Here is a 20,455-nt window from a genome sequence, read left to right as displayed (position 1 = left end):
TTTGCACCTGCTCTTCTAGGGGCTCAGTGAGCCAGAAGGGCTTTCTTCCCAGTCAGTCCAAGCGGCGTGGCCAGTCTGCGCCAGCCAAAGGTCCATGGCTGCTGAATGTTCTCTGCTTCTCATTCCAACCTGCCGGCTTCAAGCCTTCCATTGTCAGGCTGCCAGTGACCAAAGAAAGCCAGAGCCCCCAACAGCCTGGATTTCCAAAGGTTTTTTTTTTTCTCCAACTTGAGTTAACCATTCCCTGGCCAAAGCCACCCTCGTGCCTGTTTCTGAGCTTGCGCACTACTGTTTTTTTCAACCGAGGCCGAGTGTTCCCAGATCTCAAGGTTAGGTTTCCCTCTCCCTCATCCTCTACTCCCACACCCAGGGCAAGGGAACTGGAAAAAAAAAACCAAAAAACGATTACCTAGCATCTAGGACCAAGCCCCTATTGTCCTGGTGGATAAAGCATGGACCTGAAGGAGAGACCTAGGTTCAATCCCAGCCCCCCGCCCCACTTGCTAGCTAAGTGACTGTTGGGCAAGTTACCCTCTCTGTGCCTCACCTAGAGGCACATTTCCTCACCTAGAAACTAGGAATAATAACAATACTTAATAGGGTCGATAAAGAGGATGGAATGGGATGATAAACTGCCCGGTCTGTATCACATGACCAATAAATGGTAGTTATTATCACGTGATTACAATTTCTTATTCCCAGGGAAAACTTTCCTTTCGTTACCTCCTCCAGACATATTTTGTCCCCTGACAAAAGCCTTCCCACCAAAGGAGGGCACAGATTTAGACCTGTTCATTCATATCACATTTACTGAAGTCAACAAACTGACGAATACAAGTGCTATGATGCTGATTCATCAGGCACTTCCAGGTACTGTACAGAGCGGTGGGAGGTTGCCATGAAGACGGAGGTGTACATCAAGACTGTTTTACTCTGTCCTTTTAGCATATTTACTTCTCTTGACATGGTAACAGCTGTTGGAGCTGCGATACACAACTGGAGAGCTAAGGTAGGGGGTGGGAGATAGTGCCCTTTCAGAGCGAGGATTGCAGGCAGTCTGAGACAGGGGACAAGTCGAGGTTTCCCTAGGTCAGCAGGCCGGGGAAAGGGCAGGCTGTTCTTACCTTCAGCAGAGGGTAGGGACGAGCACACAGACTTGGGGCTCACCCAGCAGCAGCTAAGGTTCAATTCTGTACTCACAAGGCAGTGAGATCTCAGAAGCCGGCCCTGAACTTCATTCATTTTTAAACAAGTATCGAGTGCCTGCTACATGAGGCTACGTGCTGTGGGGACATACAAATGTGTAAGACATACGTCCCAAAGACAAAGAGCTCAAAGTCTAGAAGGAATAACGGACACGGAAGATTACGATACGAGGAAGCATGTGACATGGGCCTGAGAACTATAGCGAGAGGGAGCTTTGGGCGTTCAGAATGGGGAGACTTCTTCCTCTTGAGGAGGGGAGAGAAGGCTTCAGGAGGGGGCTCAGACAGGGTGGGGATGTGCTGCAATGGTGGAGAGATGGCAGAAGGTGGGGCACGCGGAGAAATGCTGTGGAAAATAAACCAGCTGGACCAGAGCGCACATACAGGCTAAGAGCATCATTTAAAAGGGGTTGTCCACCCACAAAGCTTTTGGAACAAAATATGCCCTTGGGGGTGAGGTGGGAGTGACAGTGAAAACAGCATCTGCGGTTATTGGCAGAGCACCCTGTTAGTTAACCTGGATTCTCCTACCCCCGAATCCCCTCCGAGGCCGTGGGGAACACCCCCACTTGTGGTTCTACAGAGGCAAAACACCTGCCTTTATCCATCACGATAGGATAGCTGTTTGAGGAAAAGTTTTTTGAGGAAAAGCCAACTTCTTTATAAAACGAAAGCAACAGATGTGTGCTGTTGTAGGTCAGAAGAGACAGCCACCACGGGGCAGATGTCAGGTGAGATGGAGGTAGATGCCCCAGGCAGAGGGGACAGGAATGTGAAATACACTTATTCTTCAGGGGGATGGGGGAGGGGGGGCTAAGAGAATTTTGATTGAATTGGAGGCTGGAACAGAGCAGAGGTCAGAAAAAGGCATGTTCTCTTTAGCCCTGGCAGGATTTAACAATTTTTATTTGCCAACATTGAAAAATTGGGATCTTACATAAAAATCTGGATTTCAGGCTCCCTTGAAAAGTGGGCCAACATTTCTAATTGGCATCTATCCTTTGGAGAACAGGAACTTGCTGCAGCTTCCCCTGGCCCACTTTGTTCCACGTTGCAATTCATACTTAGATGCTGGTCACATTTTGTGAGCACAGTGCAGTTAGCGCTCCAGAATGCTTCTGAAAGCCAGGATGGCTCAGACTGCACCGAAATCCTTATTCTCTAGGGGGTGAGTGTTATGTTACCTGGGTTTCCCTACTTTGTCTTTTTCCTGTTACTTCCAAGTTCCTGCCGGCATCTGATTTTGCGACTCCTGATATAGGGGGCCTCTGTGCAGTGAGCGCGGCAAAGTTGGTAAGGGCAGCCTGCCAGGCCAAGGGGCTCAGCCTTTATTCTCTCAGAGCAATAAAGGACACAACGCAGGCAGATCTTAAGAAAATTCGTCTGGCAGAAGCCTGGGCTGGGGGGGACTGAAATGAATATTGGCCCTGGTGATAAGTTACATCTCAGGTTACTCAGTGACTGAGTGTGTGAACTTGGGCAGGCTACAGAACCTCTCAGTGACTTGATTTTCTCCTCTGTGAAATGGGCTTGATAAGCACAGTGCCCACCTGGCAGGTTTATTGCCAGGATTAAATGAGATAATGAGCATAAAGCCCTTAGCACAGTGCCTGGTACATTAGTACCCAATGTTTATGATCCGTTTTAGAGTTAATCCTGAGACCAATTAGAGGATTACTGCAGTAGCCTAGGTATGAGCTGATAAGGTCCTAGATTAGGGCAGGGACAGTGACAAAAAGAAAGACCAACGTGGGAGCGTTAGGAATGAAGACCCAACTGGGTTCAAGGTTGACTGGGGGAGGGGGAAGAGAAAGAGTCAAAGACAACTTCCGGGTCTGCAGCCTGGGTGGCTGGGGGAATGACAGCACTGAAATGCAGAACCTTGGGAAGACAGTTTGATACATACTTAGAGGTGACCCTGGAGAGGCAACAGCCAAATGGCAGTGTCCGGCAAACAGTGAGAAGTGTGGGGCCAGGGCTCGGGAAATGTGGCTCAGGGCTGAGGATGTGGATCTGAGTAGGAGAAACCACGAGAGGGGCGGGGCGCCCTGGCGGGAGTGCCCAGTTCAGCATCTCAGGCAGGTTCAAGCATCTGTCTGAACAGCTGGGGCCCTCTCTTCACTCAGGGACCGTGCCTCTTCTGCTCAGTCAGCTGTGCCCCTTGGATACTACCTCTGTCCTTCATCTTATGTGCTTTCAGTTCAAATGCTTACCTGGCCTAATCCTGCTTGCCTTGTGAGCGCTGATGGGGTCGAAGTCCCCTGGGTAGAAGGCAACAGGCTAACACTTGGTTTTATGTTTAATGAAACGGAGACACCGAATACGGGCTGCAGGGAGGGGGGTCAGGCAGAGTTGTGGGAGACCGAGCTTGTGCCTGGTGCCTCCCTCCTGATCCTCTCAGAAGGCCCACCAGATTCCAAAGCTCCACCTTCTCAGCTGCTCCCTGGATTTTCCAGGCAGCTTATCTTCCTCCTTTTTTTTTCCACATGAACTGTCCAGAGAACCATTTGCTCAGGACCCCCTGGTCCTTGTGGAGAGCCCACAGATTCATCAAACTAATCTCCATCAGTATTTTACTGTTCTACTTGTCCTCCCAATACACTAAGTGCCGCCAGCCTCTTTGGTCCCAAGCTCAGGGCCAGGTGTGGGAGAGACAAACGTGGAAAGGCCGGGTACATACCTGGAAGAGCTTGAGCTGAAGTGTGCTGAAGTGTGGCCAAGGGCATTTCAGGCAGGGTGGTCTTGGGGGCCATGAACGCGCCCCAGGTATGGGGGCACCTCATCCTATCTGTGCGCAGGGCTGACTCACCCCCTTCCCACCAGAAACCATCCCATCAAAACATGCACATGCACAATTGATTTACCTCTCCAGTCTCTAGCATGCCAGCGAGGAGCCGGGGTGAGGAAAAGAAAAAGGAATAAAATGAGTGTAAGCACGGTGAAGGAAGGGCTCAGCTGGTTCAACAAGACTTACGATTACTGTCATTAGTGGTCAAGAGACTTCCGACCTGATGCGGCATTAAACGGACAGATTTTGTGTGTGTATGTGTGTGTCTGGATGAAGCATACATTAGGAGAATGAGACATTCAGACAAAGTGGCCAGTCGGTATGCGGGTTCAAGAAATTCCCTGTCCAGCTTGTTATCCAACAGACACCTGACATTGATTTGCTTCCTGATGGACAGTGTAAGGAGGAAAGCTGATGGAATGCAAATGTTATCATTAAGTGTGTTCAGGTCAGAGCAGCCCGGCTGCCCTGCAAAGCTCTCTCCTTATAAATTCTGCAGGCGAACCCTGCCTGCTCCCACAGTGGGTGGCGGGGAGACTGTTATTAAAGCTCTCTCTTCTTGGAGAAGTTGGATTGACTGCTCTGCAGGAACAAACAACAGCCACAATACAATTTACGGTTAGCCTGTTGTTTCTAGGTTCCTTACTCTCCGAACTGAAGATGTATTTTGAGCAGGGATAAGGGGGTTGTTAACTAGTCGGTGATCGCCAGCTGCAAGGCTCCCATACCCTCAGGTCGTGCTCAGATAAGCTCCGTTACTGCAGCGACATCTAATGGCCAGAGAAAGCAACACACGTTTGCATTTAAAAGCAGTCTGTGGTTCTGTTTTGGGGAGTTAATAATTTTTTTTTAAGTAGGCGGGACAAGGTATTAGTGTTTATTAACTCCTGTAAAAAACACTTTGATCGCAACCGTAAGATTTTGCTTCCCGTATCTTTGGATGACATTTATGTTGTCATTCATAACTGGATGCTGATCATATTTTGTGAAAACCATGCAATTGCCTCTTTGGATTTTTTGGGTTTTTTTTTACAACCATCATGACTTTGCACTTAGTTGAAAGCTTCTTGTTGAAGCTCTGTGTATGCATTATGCATCAGGTTTCCATACAAGGGAAAATATGATCAAATTTACCCCCAAATACCCACTTCTAGTGTACAGCAGATTGTTGTGGTAGGTATATATTCTAGAGTAGAATGTAGTGGTGGCTAGATTACCCCATAAGAGGTCATTGTTCTAGCTCTCAGGTGGAAAAAGGAAAGCTAAAAGTTTACAGAGAAGACTGAAACCTCCACCCTCACATTTAGATGTCACTGAATTTCATCTGAAACCCTTTGCGATATTGTGATGTGTACTAAGAAATATATACTTGGTCTTCGTCCCCATTTCTGGCACAGAGCTCCTATAATCCTTGACATTACCTAAGTGATGAGAGCAATAAAGGTGCCTTGATATTCATAACAAACCCCTTTCAACCACGTCTGAGTTTATGTTAATGCAGCGGCTTTTGGAAAGCACCTAAGGATGGGGCCTGGTTGCCAGTAATCTAGTGAGTTAACTGGTTTCCTGAGTTCTGTGAGACACTCTAGCAAATTAATTGAATCCAAGGATGGGGCTGTGGGAACCTCTAATTTATACTTCAGAAGCACAGGTGACAACCTGGACTTGACATTGGCATTTGAAATGGGGGGACAGTCTTGTGGGACTGAGCCCTTGGCCTGTGGAATCTGATGCTGTCTCCGAGTAGAGAGTGTCTGAGTTGAGTGGAATTGTAGGACACTCAGCTGCCGTTGGAGACTTCCTTGGTGTAGGGGAAAAACCCACACACCGGAGTTGGTCCTAGACTCTTACCCTTTCTCACTGACTGCTCCAACCCCCAGGCTCAAAGCCCTGGGTTTGAGCAGGATTGCTATGGGGAGGAAGTGAGCTCACTAAACCTTGAACTCTGAATAAGGAACACTAAATTATAAGAGGTGCCAGAAAGTGCTGGTGAGACGCCTCTGGCTCTACTATTTCAAAAAGCAATCCTCAAAGCATGGAAGCCAGTGATATAAGCCGCCTTAGTTTCATCCATCTTCTGATGGCCAACCAGCGAGAGCCCATTCTCACTCCTGACAGGAAGATAAATTCCTAGGGCCAGGATGTTAAAAAAAAATGAATAAAAAGCTTGTGGTATATCATACCTCCTCCCCTCTCAACCTCACCCTGGATTTTTTTTAAGAAGCTATCTTTTTTAGAAAGAGCATAATTATCATATGAAGAAATCAACTTTTATAGGAGTTAACCATATGAAGTTGCCCTTTGGGTTTGTCAAAAAGGTAGGATGTTGGCAATGTTATATGGTTCAATGTAAAGAAAGAAGACTGAAGCTATAGGGGAGATATACAGTATTCCTGAATAAAGATAGAATATTTTACATACATTATTCCAAGTATATAGGTTGAACATAACTCCAGTCATAATCACAAGGTAGTTCTAAAGTTCATCAGGAAGAACAAATGACTGAGAATAATCAAGGAAACGTTGAAAAGAAGAGTGGTAAGGGGGTAGATGCCCTGTCAGACATTACAAGGTATTATAAAGCTATAGGAATTGAAATAGTGTGGCACTGGCATGAGGACAGACTGACAAATCTACAGCTCAGAATACACAGCCCCAAAACAGACTCTAGAACATATACAAGTATCCAGGATGTGGTAAAAGTCGCAGCACGGAGTAGTGGGGAAAAGAGATTATTCCAAAAATGGTGCTTAAACAATTGGTAAACTATTTTTTTTTTAAAGTCAGATGATGACCTCACATCATACCTCAGGTAAATTCTAAATAAAGTGATAAGTATAAAAATTACAACAAAAATATTTAAAGAACTATATAAGTGAATAGTCATATGATTGTGGGATGGGGGAGGCCTTTTACACAGGAGAGCAAAGTTAGAAACCAAAAAATAGTAATATATATATATATATTTGCATAAAATTTTAAAAATATGTATAATAACAACATAAACAGTATTAGAAGCCAACTGTCAAACTGGGAAAAATGCATGCAGTGTATGACAAAGGGTTAATATCTTTAACATATAAAGACTTCTTACCAATTAGTAAAGAAAGCTGAATAGCCTAGAAAAATAGGCAATGGACACTGAAAGTTTACAAAGAAATACAAAGGACAAACTGATATATGAAAAACATGCAATTTGCTTATAATCAATGAAATTCAAATTAAAGTAATGTGCCAGCATTTTTCAGCTATTATTAGGTTCACAAGGATTTAGAAAGTGAGAGTCATTACTGTTGATGGGAGTTGAGATGGACCACCCCACTCACTGCTGGTGCAGGCGTAAACTTACAGCTTTTCTGGGGTGCAAACTTCATTAAGAGCCTTAGAATTATTTTTATCTTGTGGCCCGTATTTCTAGGAATACAGCTAAAGGGTGTCATCACAAATGTGAAAAAATACAAGGGCTTTCACTGTGGTGTTATCATACTGAAGAATTAGAAACAGCCTGAATATTAAAAAACAGAAATTGTTATTTATGGAACGATGGAGCCAGAGATTGAAGTTGTATTGCCGCAAACCAAGGAATGCTTAGGGCTACCAGAAGCTGGAAGAGACAAGGAAGAATCCTCCCCCAGAGCCTTCAAAAGGGGCATGGCCCTGCCAACACCTTGATATTAAACTTCTAGCCTCTGGAACTTTGAGAGAATAAATTTGTTTTTTATTTTTTTAAGTTATGGCACATCCATATGGTGGAATATATGTGATAATTAGAAAAGATGCTCTTAATACTTGATGGCCTGAGGCACTATCCATTATAAAATAAGTGAAAAAAACAGATATTAATTTTTATATACAGTAGGAATGCAATTTTGTGAAAAATAACTTTCCATATGTAGATATTATATACTTATATTTATGCACACACACATATGCATACACATATGAACATACACAGAAGTAAAAGTATTAATCATCATAATGCATAGGTGTCGGGCTTATAGGTAATTATTATTTTCTTTTTTGTATTTTTCTGTATTTCCCAAATTTTCTATAATCTATGTGCATTTCTTTTTTTTTAATTGTGGTAAAACACACAACATAAAATTGACCATTTTAACCATTTTTAAGTGTATGTACATTACTCTTAAAATGAGGAATAATGGCTTTTCTAAATAAGCATGCACTAAGCAGGCTTTAAACTTGCATCTACGTTAAAATTACAATAGCGTGACAATTTATAAATGTGTTTGGACAAAGGACAGGAAAGGAACGCAACCCAGACAGATGAAAAGTTTGATGGATTGGAGCAGCAGAATTGGGTGTAATTGTGATGTGTATTGTTCTGAAGGCAGCTTTTCTTTATAGGTTGAGATAGGCACTTGCAGGCTTTTTAGTGCTGAGGTAAGTGAGGCCTGGCCTGGCCTGGCAAAGAAAACCATGTGGGGAAGCCGGGGGCCACTGAGATAGCAGAAGGACAAGTTAGAGACATGGGGAAAAACAAACTCAGTGGGGACTGATCATTGAAAATTGGATTCAACTCCCCCAAATTAATATCCAAGCAGCTCTTCAGGAATACATCGATTGTATAAATCAAGATTTGCCCGGAAGAGGCCAGGGAGGCAGGCAAGCCTGTGGATGTGGAGTCTGAAGGGAGGCTGGCGGAGAGTGAGCAGGGTTCAGGGCAGATGCGAAGCCTTGCTTGATTCTGAGTCCACCGACTCCCACCCCTGCCCTGTGTGGACCTGCCTGTAACCCCCAACCTTACTTGGACTACTCTGATTTTTCTTTGATCAAAATTGGTTGATTCTAGGCTAAGCCAATTCCTCTCTTTGAGACCTCAGATATCAGGCTTTTGTCTCTGTGGTCTGTAGAGAAACTGTGAGTTTTCCTAGGTAACAATTAGGAAAATGCAGGGCCAATCCCACTAAGACACCGGCCCATTTCAAATGCAGTTACTTCCTCAGCAGGGGAATCAGGGACTACTGGCCCCTTGCTATTGATAGTTCTTGGCTTATTTTGGTTCTTTCCAGTCTGTTTCACTGAACTATGGACAGGCTTTGAAGGCAAGGGTGTCCTGTCCTCACTGTGGAGGCCGCCTTGATGTAACGGGCAGTGGCAGCTATGAAGAGAGGAAAGAAAAGTGCTTTTTAAAAGACCTAAAAAAGCAGAGGATGGGAATGGGGAGGTGGCTTGGGCTCAAGTCCATTGCCCTGAGGTTAGCAGCAGAAATGCCACGCAGTGAGGGTTTGCAGAGTGTTTGTATGAGCAGTCATGAGCTCCTTGGAAACCTGGCATTGCTCAGGCTCCATGTTCTTTGCTGTTGTTACCCACCCACAAACACTGCAAGCCATCCCTCCCACATACCCACAAACCCCCCCAAACATAACTGTTCACCTGCATCTTTCTCTTCACCGTGTCAAAGGGAAAGGAGAGTGTCTGGGTCACCGCGGCAGCCAGGCAGACATTGGCAAAGTTCTGGAGGAGAGAGAACCGATCTCGGGGTCCATTCCAGATTTTCTCCAGGTTCATGTAAACTAGAAGGGAGCCAGCAGAGAAAGGGAGAGCACCTGAAAAACAAGACCAGGGAGAGGCTGTGATGTCTCAGGAAACACTGGCTTGAGAACATAAATGCCTGTGGGGAATCCAGGGAAAGTAAACAGGACCGGCTCTGGGCTTGTTAAACAAGTCACTCCAACCGAAGCAGCAGGCACTTTCTTGGGTCATGATAACGTGCTATATTTTGATACGGGTTGTGTCATTGATCAAAATGCATGCATCAAAAGATTCCCTAAATATGTGTGTACTCTATGTCGATTTTACTTTTAAGAGAGCCATAAACAAATATTGCACTCTAGTTAATGATATGCATGTTGAAGGGTTGAGGGCCGAAGTGTACTGATGTTTGCAACTTAGATGGAAATCATCAAAGAATATGTGACTGATGAATGGTTAGAGGGACAGATAAAGCAAAACATTAATTGAAGGAGCTGGTATATGGTGGGTACATGGGTGTTTCCCATGTTTAATTTTTAATTAAAATTTAATGTTTTATTAAAAATTTAATAAAAATTAAACATGGGAATGTTTAATTTTTTAACTTAATTTTAATTTAATTTTAAATTTAAATTTTTTTAAAATTAATTAATTTATTTATTTTTGGCAGTGTTGGGTCTTTGTTGCTGCTCGCGGGCTTTTCTCTAGTTGCGGCGAGCGGGGGCTACTCTTCATTGCGGTGCGCGGGCTTCTCATTGCGGTGGCTTCCCTTGTTGCGGAACACAGGCTCTAGGCACGCAGGCTTCAGTAGTTGTGGCTCACGGGCTCTAGAGTGCAGGCTCAGTAGTTGTGGTGCACGGGCTTAGTTGCTCCGTGGCATGTGGGATCTACCTGGACCAGGGCTCAAATCTGTGTCCCCTGCATTGGCAGGCGGATTCTCAACCACTGCGCCACCAGGGAAGCCCCTCCAATTCTTTTTTTAAAAAATTTATTTTATTGGAGTATAGTTGATTTACAATGTTGTGTGAGTTTCTGCTGTACAGCAAAGTGATTCAGTGGTACATATATATTCTTTTTCATATTCATTTCCATTATGGTTTTTTACAGGATATTGAATATAGTTCCCTGTGCTATACAATAGGACCTTGTTGTTTATCCAGGCTGTTTCCAATTCTCTTAACTTTTCTGGGTGTTTGAATTTAAAAAAAATAGAGTGTTGGGGAAAAAAATCACTCCCATGAAAAAAAAGTTAGTGGGCGGTACTTAATCAAGTTTTGGAGACTAGGGGGGAACTGATCTCTAGCTGAGAAGGAAACATTCTGTGAAACCTGAAGAGTGAGATAGTATGAGATGTGGCCATATCAGGGCTCAGTGGGTACCCTGCACTGTATGGCAGCCTCACCTTTCTAGGAAAAGATGGTGAGCAAGTAGTGCAGTAGTTGGCACCTTGAAACTTCCGGAAACTTTGGGAGCAATCTGAAGTTTATGCAGGGACTAAATTTCTCCCTCAAAATGAGATTTAAAAGAGGGGCTAACACTAGTGGGGTTGCTCATCTTTAGAAAAATGTAATATTTATTTAATAAACACATTAAAAATGATGCACCAACCCTACATTTTCCTTCATTCAGAAAACATCTGTGGAGCTTATGCTATGTGATGGGCCCTATGCCAGGTGCTAGGAATATACAGAGGTGTAAGTAGGCTAATTCCTGGAGATGCTCACCATCTAGTGGGAGAGACAGACAGATGCCATATGCCATAGTAAGGGGGCTATACAAAGTGCTTTAGGTACACAAGGATCAGAGGGATTAATTTTGCCTGGGGGAATCAAGAAGGACTTCACAGAAGAGAGAACTTTTCAACTGGGTGTTGAGGAATGAGTAGGAGTTCATCAGACATTGGGAGAGCAGGCAGAGGGAACAGCATGTACAAAGAGAGTGGTGTTTCCAAGAAATGCCTAGTATCTCTAGATGGCCAAAGCAGGAGTGCAGGTAGAACGTGACAGGAGATGAGGTAGGAGGGGCTGGCAGGGCCAGGTCTGAAGGATCTAGTATGCCACAAGGAATCTGGGCTTTTCCCTGTAGCTCACAGGAGTCAGTGAAGGCTTTTAAGGAGGGCAGTGGAAAGAGGTTGGTGAAATGATCAACTTGCACTTAGAAAGATCATCACACCCTGGCAGCAGGGCACAGGGCGGACTAGGGCAGCAGAGACCCAAGACTGGGACTAGGTAGGAACTTCTCATAAGTGTCTGCAGGAAAGATGATAATGAGAGTGTGACCTGTGGCAGAGAAGATGGGGATGGAGAAGGGGACAGACTTGAGAGTTAAAAGAGGTGAAATTGACAAGACTTGTGGCTGAAGTGGGCGTGGAGTGAGAGGAGGAGTTGAAGTGATTCTAGGTTTCTTCTGGCTTGGGCCACTGGGTGAAAGAAAGGCGGTCTCGTTCATTAAGGAACACAGGAGGGGGCAGGTGTGCGACTAACGAGGCTATCAGGTTTACTCTTGACTTCAGTGAGCCAAGGGAGCATCAAGTGAGGGTGTCCAACAGCAGGCATTTGTACTGCCATTGGGAAGTGGTAGTAGTCAGTGGTTAAGAGAGAGGGCTCTGGGGTTATACTGCTAGATTCTTCCACTTTCTATCTGTGACCTTGGGCAAGTCACTTAGCTTCCTCAAGCATCTATTTCATCTGTAAAATGAGGCTTAAATGAGGAACTGTATGCAAACCATTTAGCACAGTGCCTGGCACATAGTAAACTGCAATAGATGTTAGTCATTGTTATTATAGAGATGAGATTGGGAGTCATTAGTGTATAATGATGCTTGTTCAAGGCACTAGCTTAGATGAGGCCACCCAGGGAGGGTATGGAGGGTGAGAAGAAAGCTAAGGCAGGAGCTGGGGGATAGTGACACACAGGGGGCTGGCATCGTCAGATGAGCCAGATTAAGAAAGAGCTGCAGAGAGGTGGGAAAGACATCTAGGAGACAGTGGGGTCCTAGAAGCCAAGTTTCCAGAATAGAGTGATCGATCTCATCAAATGCTGCAACAAAGGTCGGATAAAAGGCAAAAGTCTACTGGGCTGGCAATCGGGGGTCCTGGTGACCTGTGCACGTGTAGCCCTGGCAAAGGTTCCAAAGACCACAGAAGCTACAGTTGCTACCCTGGTTGTGTTCATACGTGTACCGATGCATGCAGAGACTCTTTCCTGCAGTCAGATGGGGAGTGTGTGGGACTGTCTTCCTATCAATTTGTGCTGAGCCATATGCACTCTGTCCTACTCCCTCCCTGGGATATAACAGACCAGAGTTAGGAGTGGGGTGTATGGCTATGGAATATAATGAAGCTAACTGATTCTGTGTGGATTGAATCCATATGACCTTGAACTCGGTTAAATGGATTTAACTGGTTACAAACAAAGGTATACAATACATTCATATATATATCCCTTGAACTCAGTAAAATGGATTTAACTGGTTACCCACAAAGGTATACAAGTCATTTGCATGTATCAAAGAACACAGTCTTTTCTTGGACAAGGTGAAACGTTCCATCTTACCTAAAATAGTAAGGGAAACCCCTCGATAAAGGGCCAGGAACCCTTCCTGTTGATAAATAGTAGAAAAAGCATGGAGGATCCCCCTGTAAGATGGTTCCAGCATGTTCTGCACAATTAACCGGGTTTTGATGAGGTCTGTAGGATATGTCACGATGGTGGAAACCATGCCCGCAAGACTCCCAGCCATGATGGACCTCCACTGGGAGATGTGGCCCAGGTCATCCGTGAACAGCACAACAAACCTGGGACAAAATAGGGAGAAAAGCCCAAGAGAATCAGCCATGGATCGTGCTAGAGTGCTCGATGCTACTTATTGCAACATTTCCCTGCATTTGGAAATACTTTACAAAATGAAAATTACTAATGTATTAGGATTAATGAATAACACATTCAATTCTACACATTCAATTATGTTCATATTAATGAATATAATTCTAATTATATAAAATTAGCTGCTATAGTTTATATAACAGCTATAAGGAAGAGATACCGAGCCCTCTTATTTCTATCTACCCTAAGTCCTCACTTCATTTCAAGCATTTCCTCCTTTTATCTGCAAAACTGTCAACCCTGGCTTGCCTGTGGGGTGTAAATGAACAGAAATACTTGGTAAATACGGAACTGGAATGTGCTCCTTTGATTCTGTTGCAACGTAAATGAAATTGCTTGAAACGATGACTTTGAGCATCCCTAGTAATTGAGTTTTAAAAAATATATTGGTTTAATAATTATAAGAGAAGATGTGCCACCCCACCAACTGTCAGGGAAATAACAAATAAAAACAATAACACAATACCGCTCCTCAACCAGCAGACTGGCAAAGATTAAAAAGTCTGATAACATCAAGTGATGGTGAGAAAGTGTGGAAACAGGAACGCTCACCCACTGCTGTGAGAAGTGTAAATTGGTAGGTCACTTTGCAGTATCTAGTAAAATTGGAAAAATGCCTACTTTCAACCCAGCAATTCCATTTCTAGGTGCATATCCTAGAGAAACTCTTGCACGGGTACCTATGAAGACACATACAGCGTTGCTTGTAAGTGAAATCGAACCATCTAAATGTCCATCTGTAGGGGAATGGATAAATTGTAGAACAGTGACACAATGATACTTTAGTTAAAATGAATGTGCTTAGAACTATGTATTTACACGGATAAATTGTAAAAGCATAAAGTTGAGTGAACATAGCAAGTTGTAGAGTGACCTATGGTGTATGATAACCATTTGCAGCCATCTCTGTATATCCACAGGTTTCAGGACCCCCTACGGATACCAAAATCTGCAGATGCTCAAGTCGCTCATATAAAATGGTATACTATTTGTCCTCTCGTATACTTTAAATCATCTCTAGATTACTTATAATCCCTAGTACAATGTAAATGCTATGTAAATAGTTGCTGGAGTGTGGCAAAGTCAAGATTTGTTGTTTGGAACTTTCTGGAATTTTTCCCCCAAATATTTCGAATCTGTGGTTGGTTGAATCCATGGATGCAGAACCCGAAGATACAGAGGGCTGACTACACTTAAATTAAGAAACACATCCACAAAACCATACATTATACCAATCATGGATAGATACAGATACATATAAAAAAGTATAAAATAGACCCCCAGGAAGGTGGAGAGTGGATGGGACTGGGAATCAGAATGAAAGGGACTTCAGCTTTATCTGTAATATTTTATTTCTTGTGTACAAAAAGGATACTTGAAGTATCTTTTAAACTAATTATCTTTCATGCTGTCAATTCTGCATGGTGGGTATATGAATGTTTGCTAGACTATTCTTTGTGTTTCTCTGCAGTTTCACAATTTAGTAAAAAAAAAATGGCTTTGGGTGGACTTTTCTAAATGCAGAATAGAAAGCCACTCTGTTACAATCCCTCTTTCTGGAAGAAGTGCATCCCCAGTCATGAGGGCCTACCTCGGCAGAAATTGTTCTCAGGGGACTTTTACATGGTGCACGTTCCCTGGCCAGGAAGCAAAGGAATTTTACTCATTCTTGCTGATAAGGACAAAATTTTAAAAAAGGGCTTGGAAACCAGGAAAAATAATATTTTCTGTTGGAGGGTGGGGAGGGGGAGAGGGAAAGGGTTAGCAAGGATCTGAATAAAAAGAAAGTGAACAGAGCTAGGCTAAAATAAAAGTACTGTATCTTTTTTAAAAATGAGAGCATCCCCAGTTCTTTGGCTTTCCAAGCTCCAGTGAAGTTGTGTATTTCCTGCTTTTTCAGCTTGGCAGCAGGCCAGGGCCCCCCCTCTGATAAATAAGACGAGCCAGAGTTCAGGTGAAACCACTGAAGGGGTTCTAGGACCGCTCCTTTGCTCCCAAGTAAACACTGGTCGATTAAAAACATCTCCTTCAAGCTGTAGGAAAGTCTGGACTTCATTCTGTCACCCTAGCTTAACTGCACCAACTGAAACAGTCATCTGAGTGAACCAGCAACCTTTTAAAGATGCAGGTAACTAAGCTGGCATTCACCAGTGGGCCGTCTGCCTCGGTTTCGCTGCCTGCACACTCCCTCGGTCCTCCCTCCTCCCTCCCCTGGCCAATCAAGTGGCAGCGGAACCTTAGCCAGGGGAGGGGAGACAGGAAGTGGAAATGCTTGGCTGGAGGGGTGGTCTGCAGGAAGCGGGAACAATCTAGAAGAAGCAGGAGTTTGAATGCCAAAAGAAACACCATTCATTCTCATTGCCTCCTCCTTATAACCCCATCCCGCCCGCCACTCCCAGGGCGTTAATGCATTCATCCCCCAGTCACCGAACATCCACACTGTGCCAGACACTGCGCTAGCATTCAGCATAGATCTTAAGAGAGCTCAACAGCCCTGCCAAAGAGATGACTGATAGGGACAACAAGAGAGGCATTAGGCTCTTGGTTCTCTGAATGACTTGATGAAGGAGGACGAGGAGTTCTGTCTTCTATGAGTTTGTTTTATAATGTAGGGTCTTGCTATCAAATATACAAAATTAAAAAGAAGAACCAAAGCAAGTCCTTCTTCTCAGACTTTTACTATACGGAGACAAAGACTACAAATCGTTCCTCTTACAATCAGAGTCAAGGCAGGGCACCCCTGATAGGCCATCGATTACATCATCCTGGTCCCCACATCTTAAGTGCTTGTCTGATTGGGTGGGGCAGCAGTGTTCCCCTTTCTGCTCTTCCTCCCACTCCTACACACTGCACAGCAGCTTGTTCCAGCGAAACTGGATAAGCTGGTGAACAGCAGTAGCCCCTTCCTTTCAGGCACCTGGATATGACACACACCCTGGATGTATGTAGGTAGAACTGCCAACACTTCAACCTAACACAAGTTAGCAGGTAAACACAAGCTCATGAATCGATTACACAATAAGGAAATGGTGTTGGTTATGAGCAATTTCAGAGTTTCAGGGACCCAAACCAATGTTTATACAGCTAGACAAACAGTTGTGGCATAAAGTTGGGTGAGGGTCTACTACTTGATATATTTGAAAGCCATCCATTGTGTTAGGTTTTATTTGTTTAGCACAAGGACCTACCTCCTAATAGACTCTACTGAGTGGATTCTTTTAACTGTAAATCCAAGTAAGGAGACACTTCAGCATCACAATGTTGGGCAGAGCCCTGCACTAAGGAGCTAGAAGACCTGGTTTCAAGCTCCAGCTTTGCCATTAATTGTGTTTGTGGACAAGTCACTGAACCACTCCATTTTCTGAACATTCTGCAGGTTTATGCTTAGTTCAAACCCATAATCATAGGCTGTATCATTACCCCCAACCAACTGTTTTGCAAATTCATGGTCAGGAGGGTAGAGATTAATCAGTATAATGATGGACCCAAGGTATTGTCTTTATGTAGGAAGGCTGGCACCATGATTAATCAACCACTTTGCTGTCTATCACTGAAATGTTTCTTTTTAATTTCCAGAAAGAAACTAATCTTGCAGGAAAAAATTATTAGCAAACCTAGCCTGGGTAACTATCTGTTCTTCCTCTCCCACACATCTCCTCTTCTCCACTCCCACTGTCACCAGCCTATTTCAGGTGCCCCCAGCCGCTACATGGACTAGTGCGACGGGTGGTCCTGCCACCCCCCACCCTTCCTCCTCTTTAGCTGTCCTCCACTGCTACCAGGTGACAATTCCTGTTGAATTGCTTTAATCACCCCCCATCAAAAATCCCCCACAGCTACTCTTGCATTCCAAGTAAAGTCCAAACTCCTTAATCTGGCCCTCCAAGATCTCATTCCAACCTGCTTTTCTGGCTGTATTTCCCATTACAGCCAGAGACACACCTTATGCTCCAGTCATGCTGCATGCCTTCCCACCTCTGTGCCTTTGCTTGTGGCATTATCTACAGTATCTTTCTCCCCATCTTTGCCAGAAAACTCCTACTCATTCTCCCAACACCAAACTCCGATGGTTTTTCTCCACTGTGACATCTTCACATCTTCTCCTCCTCCTCCGTCATCAGAGGTGTGAATTGCTATAGCACTTTATCGTTAGCAATCACATGCTATGGACACACTAGTCTTATTCTTTTGCTCTGTAAGCTCTGGAGCACAGGGACCATGACCCTTTCATCTTGCATTGTCCCCAGCATCATGCACACCATGGTCACTTAATGAAGGCAGAGAGAAAGGCAGCATGAAGTAACAGGGCATGGGCATTGGAGTCAGAAGGCCAGGTGGTGGAGCTCAGCTCTGTCACTGACGAGTGGTGTGGCCAATCTGAGCCCAACTGTGCATCTGTAAAGTGGGCATAATACTTCGTGCCCTGTGGACCTTACAGGGCAGGAGGCAGGTGTTGTAAAAATCCAATGATTGGGCTTCCCTGGTGGCGCAGTGGTTGAGAGTCCGCCTGCCGATACAGGGGACACGGGGTTCGTGCCCCGGTCCGGGAAGATCCCACATGCCGCGGAGCGGCTAGGCCCGTGAGCCATGGCCACTGAGCCTGCGCGTCCGGAGCCCGTGCTCTGCAACAGGAGAGGCCACGACAGTGAGAGGCCCACGTACAGCAAAAAAAAAAAAAAAAAAAAAAAAAAATCCAACGATTTACACACACACACGCATGCGAAATGGTAACTAGGTAGAGGTGATGGATATGTTAATTAGCTTGATTGTGGTGATCATTTCACAATGTATACATATATCAAAACATCAAGTTGTACACCTTAAACATACACAATTTTTATGTCGATGATATCTCAGTAAAGCTGTTAAAAATCCAATGATATGAAGTCAGCCCTCCGTATCTGTGGGTTCCACAACTAACTGCGGATTGAAAATATTCAGGAAAAAAAATTCCAGAAAGTTCCAAACAGCAAAATTTGAATTTGCTGCACATCAGCAACTATTTACATAGCATTTAGATTGTATTCACAGTGATTTACATAGTACTTACACTGCATTACGTATTATAAGCAATCTAGAGATGATTTAAAGTGTACAGGATGACTGTATAGGTTACATGCAAATACTACTCCATTTCCTGTAAGAGACTTGAGCATCTGGGGATTTTGGTTGGGGGGCCGTGTCCTGGAACCAATGCCCTTCCGGATACGGAGGGATGACTGTATATATTCTAGATGGTTAGCAGCAAAGCCACAGTACTTAAACCAGCCTTTGAAGTTCTGCTTCCCTCCCCTTGGTACACATTCCAAAGGAGGAGTTCCATACTTTGTGGAGAGCAGAGTGAAGTGGGGAGAAACTGAGTCATTAAAATTCAGAGGAGAACTGTTTACAGACTGCAAGCCAGATGTTGCTGAGGGAAAGGGGGCTGGGGAAGAAAGAGAGCCTTGACAGAAATGCCCCACGATCTCACTACCCTCCCTTCCTAGAGAAAGAGAAGGCAACGCTATTCCCAGGCACAGGTGAAATGAGCATTGGCCTCGAGGACTCAGTGATAAGGAAGATTCCATCGGGCTTGTTTGTCAGCTGTCAGGTGAGACTGCCAGCTCTGGCCTCCCAGAGCCAAAGGCAAAATGCTTTGACTGTTAGCCTCCAAGGCCGACCTACGTGGTCAAGGCTGTGGGCTGTGTTTCTCTAATTCTGAGCCAAGGCCAGTCTTCGGAGTTGGCAGTGTGCCCAGCGAAAGAGGAACACGGGGAACATCCCCCCAGCTGCAGAACTACCTGAAATTGCATCATTACCACTTCATTCTTTTAGACTTTGTTTCCAGTTAAAATGCAAATATCTCTGAGCTCTTGAGGAAGCTTTAAGAGTCATCTGGCATTACCTCTTTAGATGTTTTCCTAAAATGCAGCTGTTTTGGGGGGAGGTGTTAAAAGCCCAAAGAAGGAGTCCAGGGAGCAGCGAGGCTGGAGCTGCTTGCAGTTTGGGGAGGGGAAGCTGCAGCCTCTGTAGGACCCTAAAGTCCAGTTTCTTGGGGGTGGGGAGCGCCGAACTCCGTGGCCTTTTTGTCGCAGTGGATTGGGCCCTGTGCCCCTACCAAGCACGTTCTTCTGGGGGCTCTGACACACTTCCATACATGCATCTTCAAAAGGGTCTCTCCCAGGCCAGCCAAAGCAAAATTTCCAAGTTGGCGGATGGTGGGAAGGATTAGGGGCCATCTCTCCGGAGATCTCTTCACTCCTTCCCCCCAAATCTCCTTTCGCCCCCTTCCACCTCCTCGCCCGACCAACCCGGTCAGCCTCTCTGGGCCAGAGCAGCATCCCCACAAAACTGCACCCGGCGGGGCAGGAATCCCAAGAAAAGGTGAAAAGGAAAAGGTGGGGACTGCGCTTTGGAGGCCGGAGAGGTTGCCTTCTGGCCCGAGGGGCTCCCACGCGCTCCGGAGGGGGGCTGTGGCGCGCCGCTGGCCGGATCCCGGGCACCCGGGCGGCGTCGGGCCGCGGGACCCCCGGCGGCGGCCTCCCGGGCCCCGCCCACGCCGCCCGTGCCCGGCTCTTACTTGCGGTAGGCGGCCAGTTGAACGGCGCTGCAGGGGAAGAGGCGCAGGCAGGCCACCGCGTTCCCCTTCCACAGGGCGCGGGGCCCCTCGGCCCGCCAGACGCGGAGCCCCGCGCCCCACGGCCCCCGGGCGCGGCCGCGCACGACGCCGACCTGGGCCAGCACGGTGGCGAGCTCCAGCGGCGCGGTGAGGCTGAGGCTGAGCGCCCCCGCCAGCCCCGCGCACAGCAGCCGCTGGCTGCCCGTCAGCCGGCCGTCCCGCCGCCAAGTCGCCATCGCGCGTCCCCGGCCCGCGCCCCAGGCGGCCGGCAGATCGCGTGGCTCGAGCCTGGGGCTCCCGGGCTCCGGTGCGGGGGGCGGACCAGGCTCCGCCCGGCGTAGGGCGGACCCGCGGCCCGGACGGGAAGCCGGTCCGCGCCCCGGCCGAGCCGGCCTGGGGCCCGGGCGGGGTTGAGGATGCCAGCTCGGGGCTGAGGCCGCGCCGGTTTAATGTCTGCTCTTCGGCCGGTACGTTTCTGTTTGCAGT

General features: G+C 45.9%; 1 protein-coding gene across 1 annotated transcript in view; it reads right to left on the bottom strand.

The window, feature by feature from the left end:
• The window catches only part of SLC25A43 (solute carrier family 25 member 43), a gene marked incomplete at both ends in the record, with an annotated part of 34,640 nt that extends 14,435 nt beyond the window's left edge, over positions 1-20,205 (bottom strand). Inside the window, 3 exons of the mRNA XM_079727318.1 lie at positions 9,388-9,560; positions 13,042-13,283; positions 19,931-20,205. Of these exons, the coding sequence (XP_079583444.1) occupies positions 9,388-9,560; positions 13,042-13,283; positions 19,931-20,205 (690 nt within the window). The remainder of the gene's footprint in view (positions 1-9,387; positions 9,561-13,041; positions 13,284-19,930) is intronic.
• Positions 20,206-20,455: the final 250 nt, after the last annotated feature.

The sequence above is a fragment of the Hyperoodon ampullatus genome (genome assembly GCF_949752795.1).
Source record: "Hyperoodon ampullatus genome assembly, chromosome: X".
Classification (NCBI taxonomy): domain Eukaryota; kingdom Metazoa; phylum Chordata; class Mammalia; order Artiodactyla; family Ziphiidae; genus Hyperoodon; species Hyperoodon ampullatus.
This window is presented reverse-complemented; position numbering and strand designations above follow the sequence as displayed.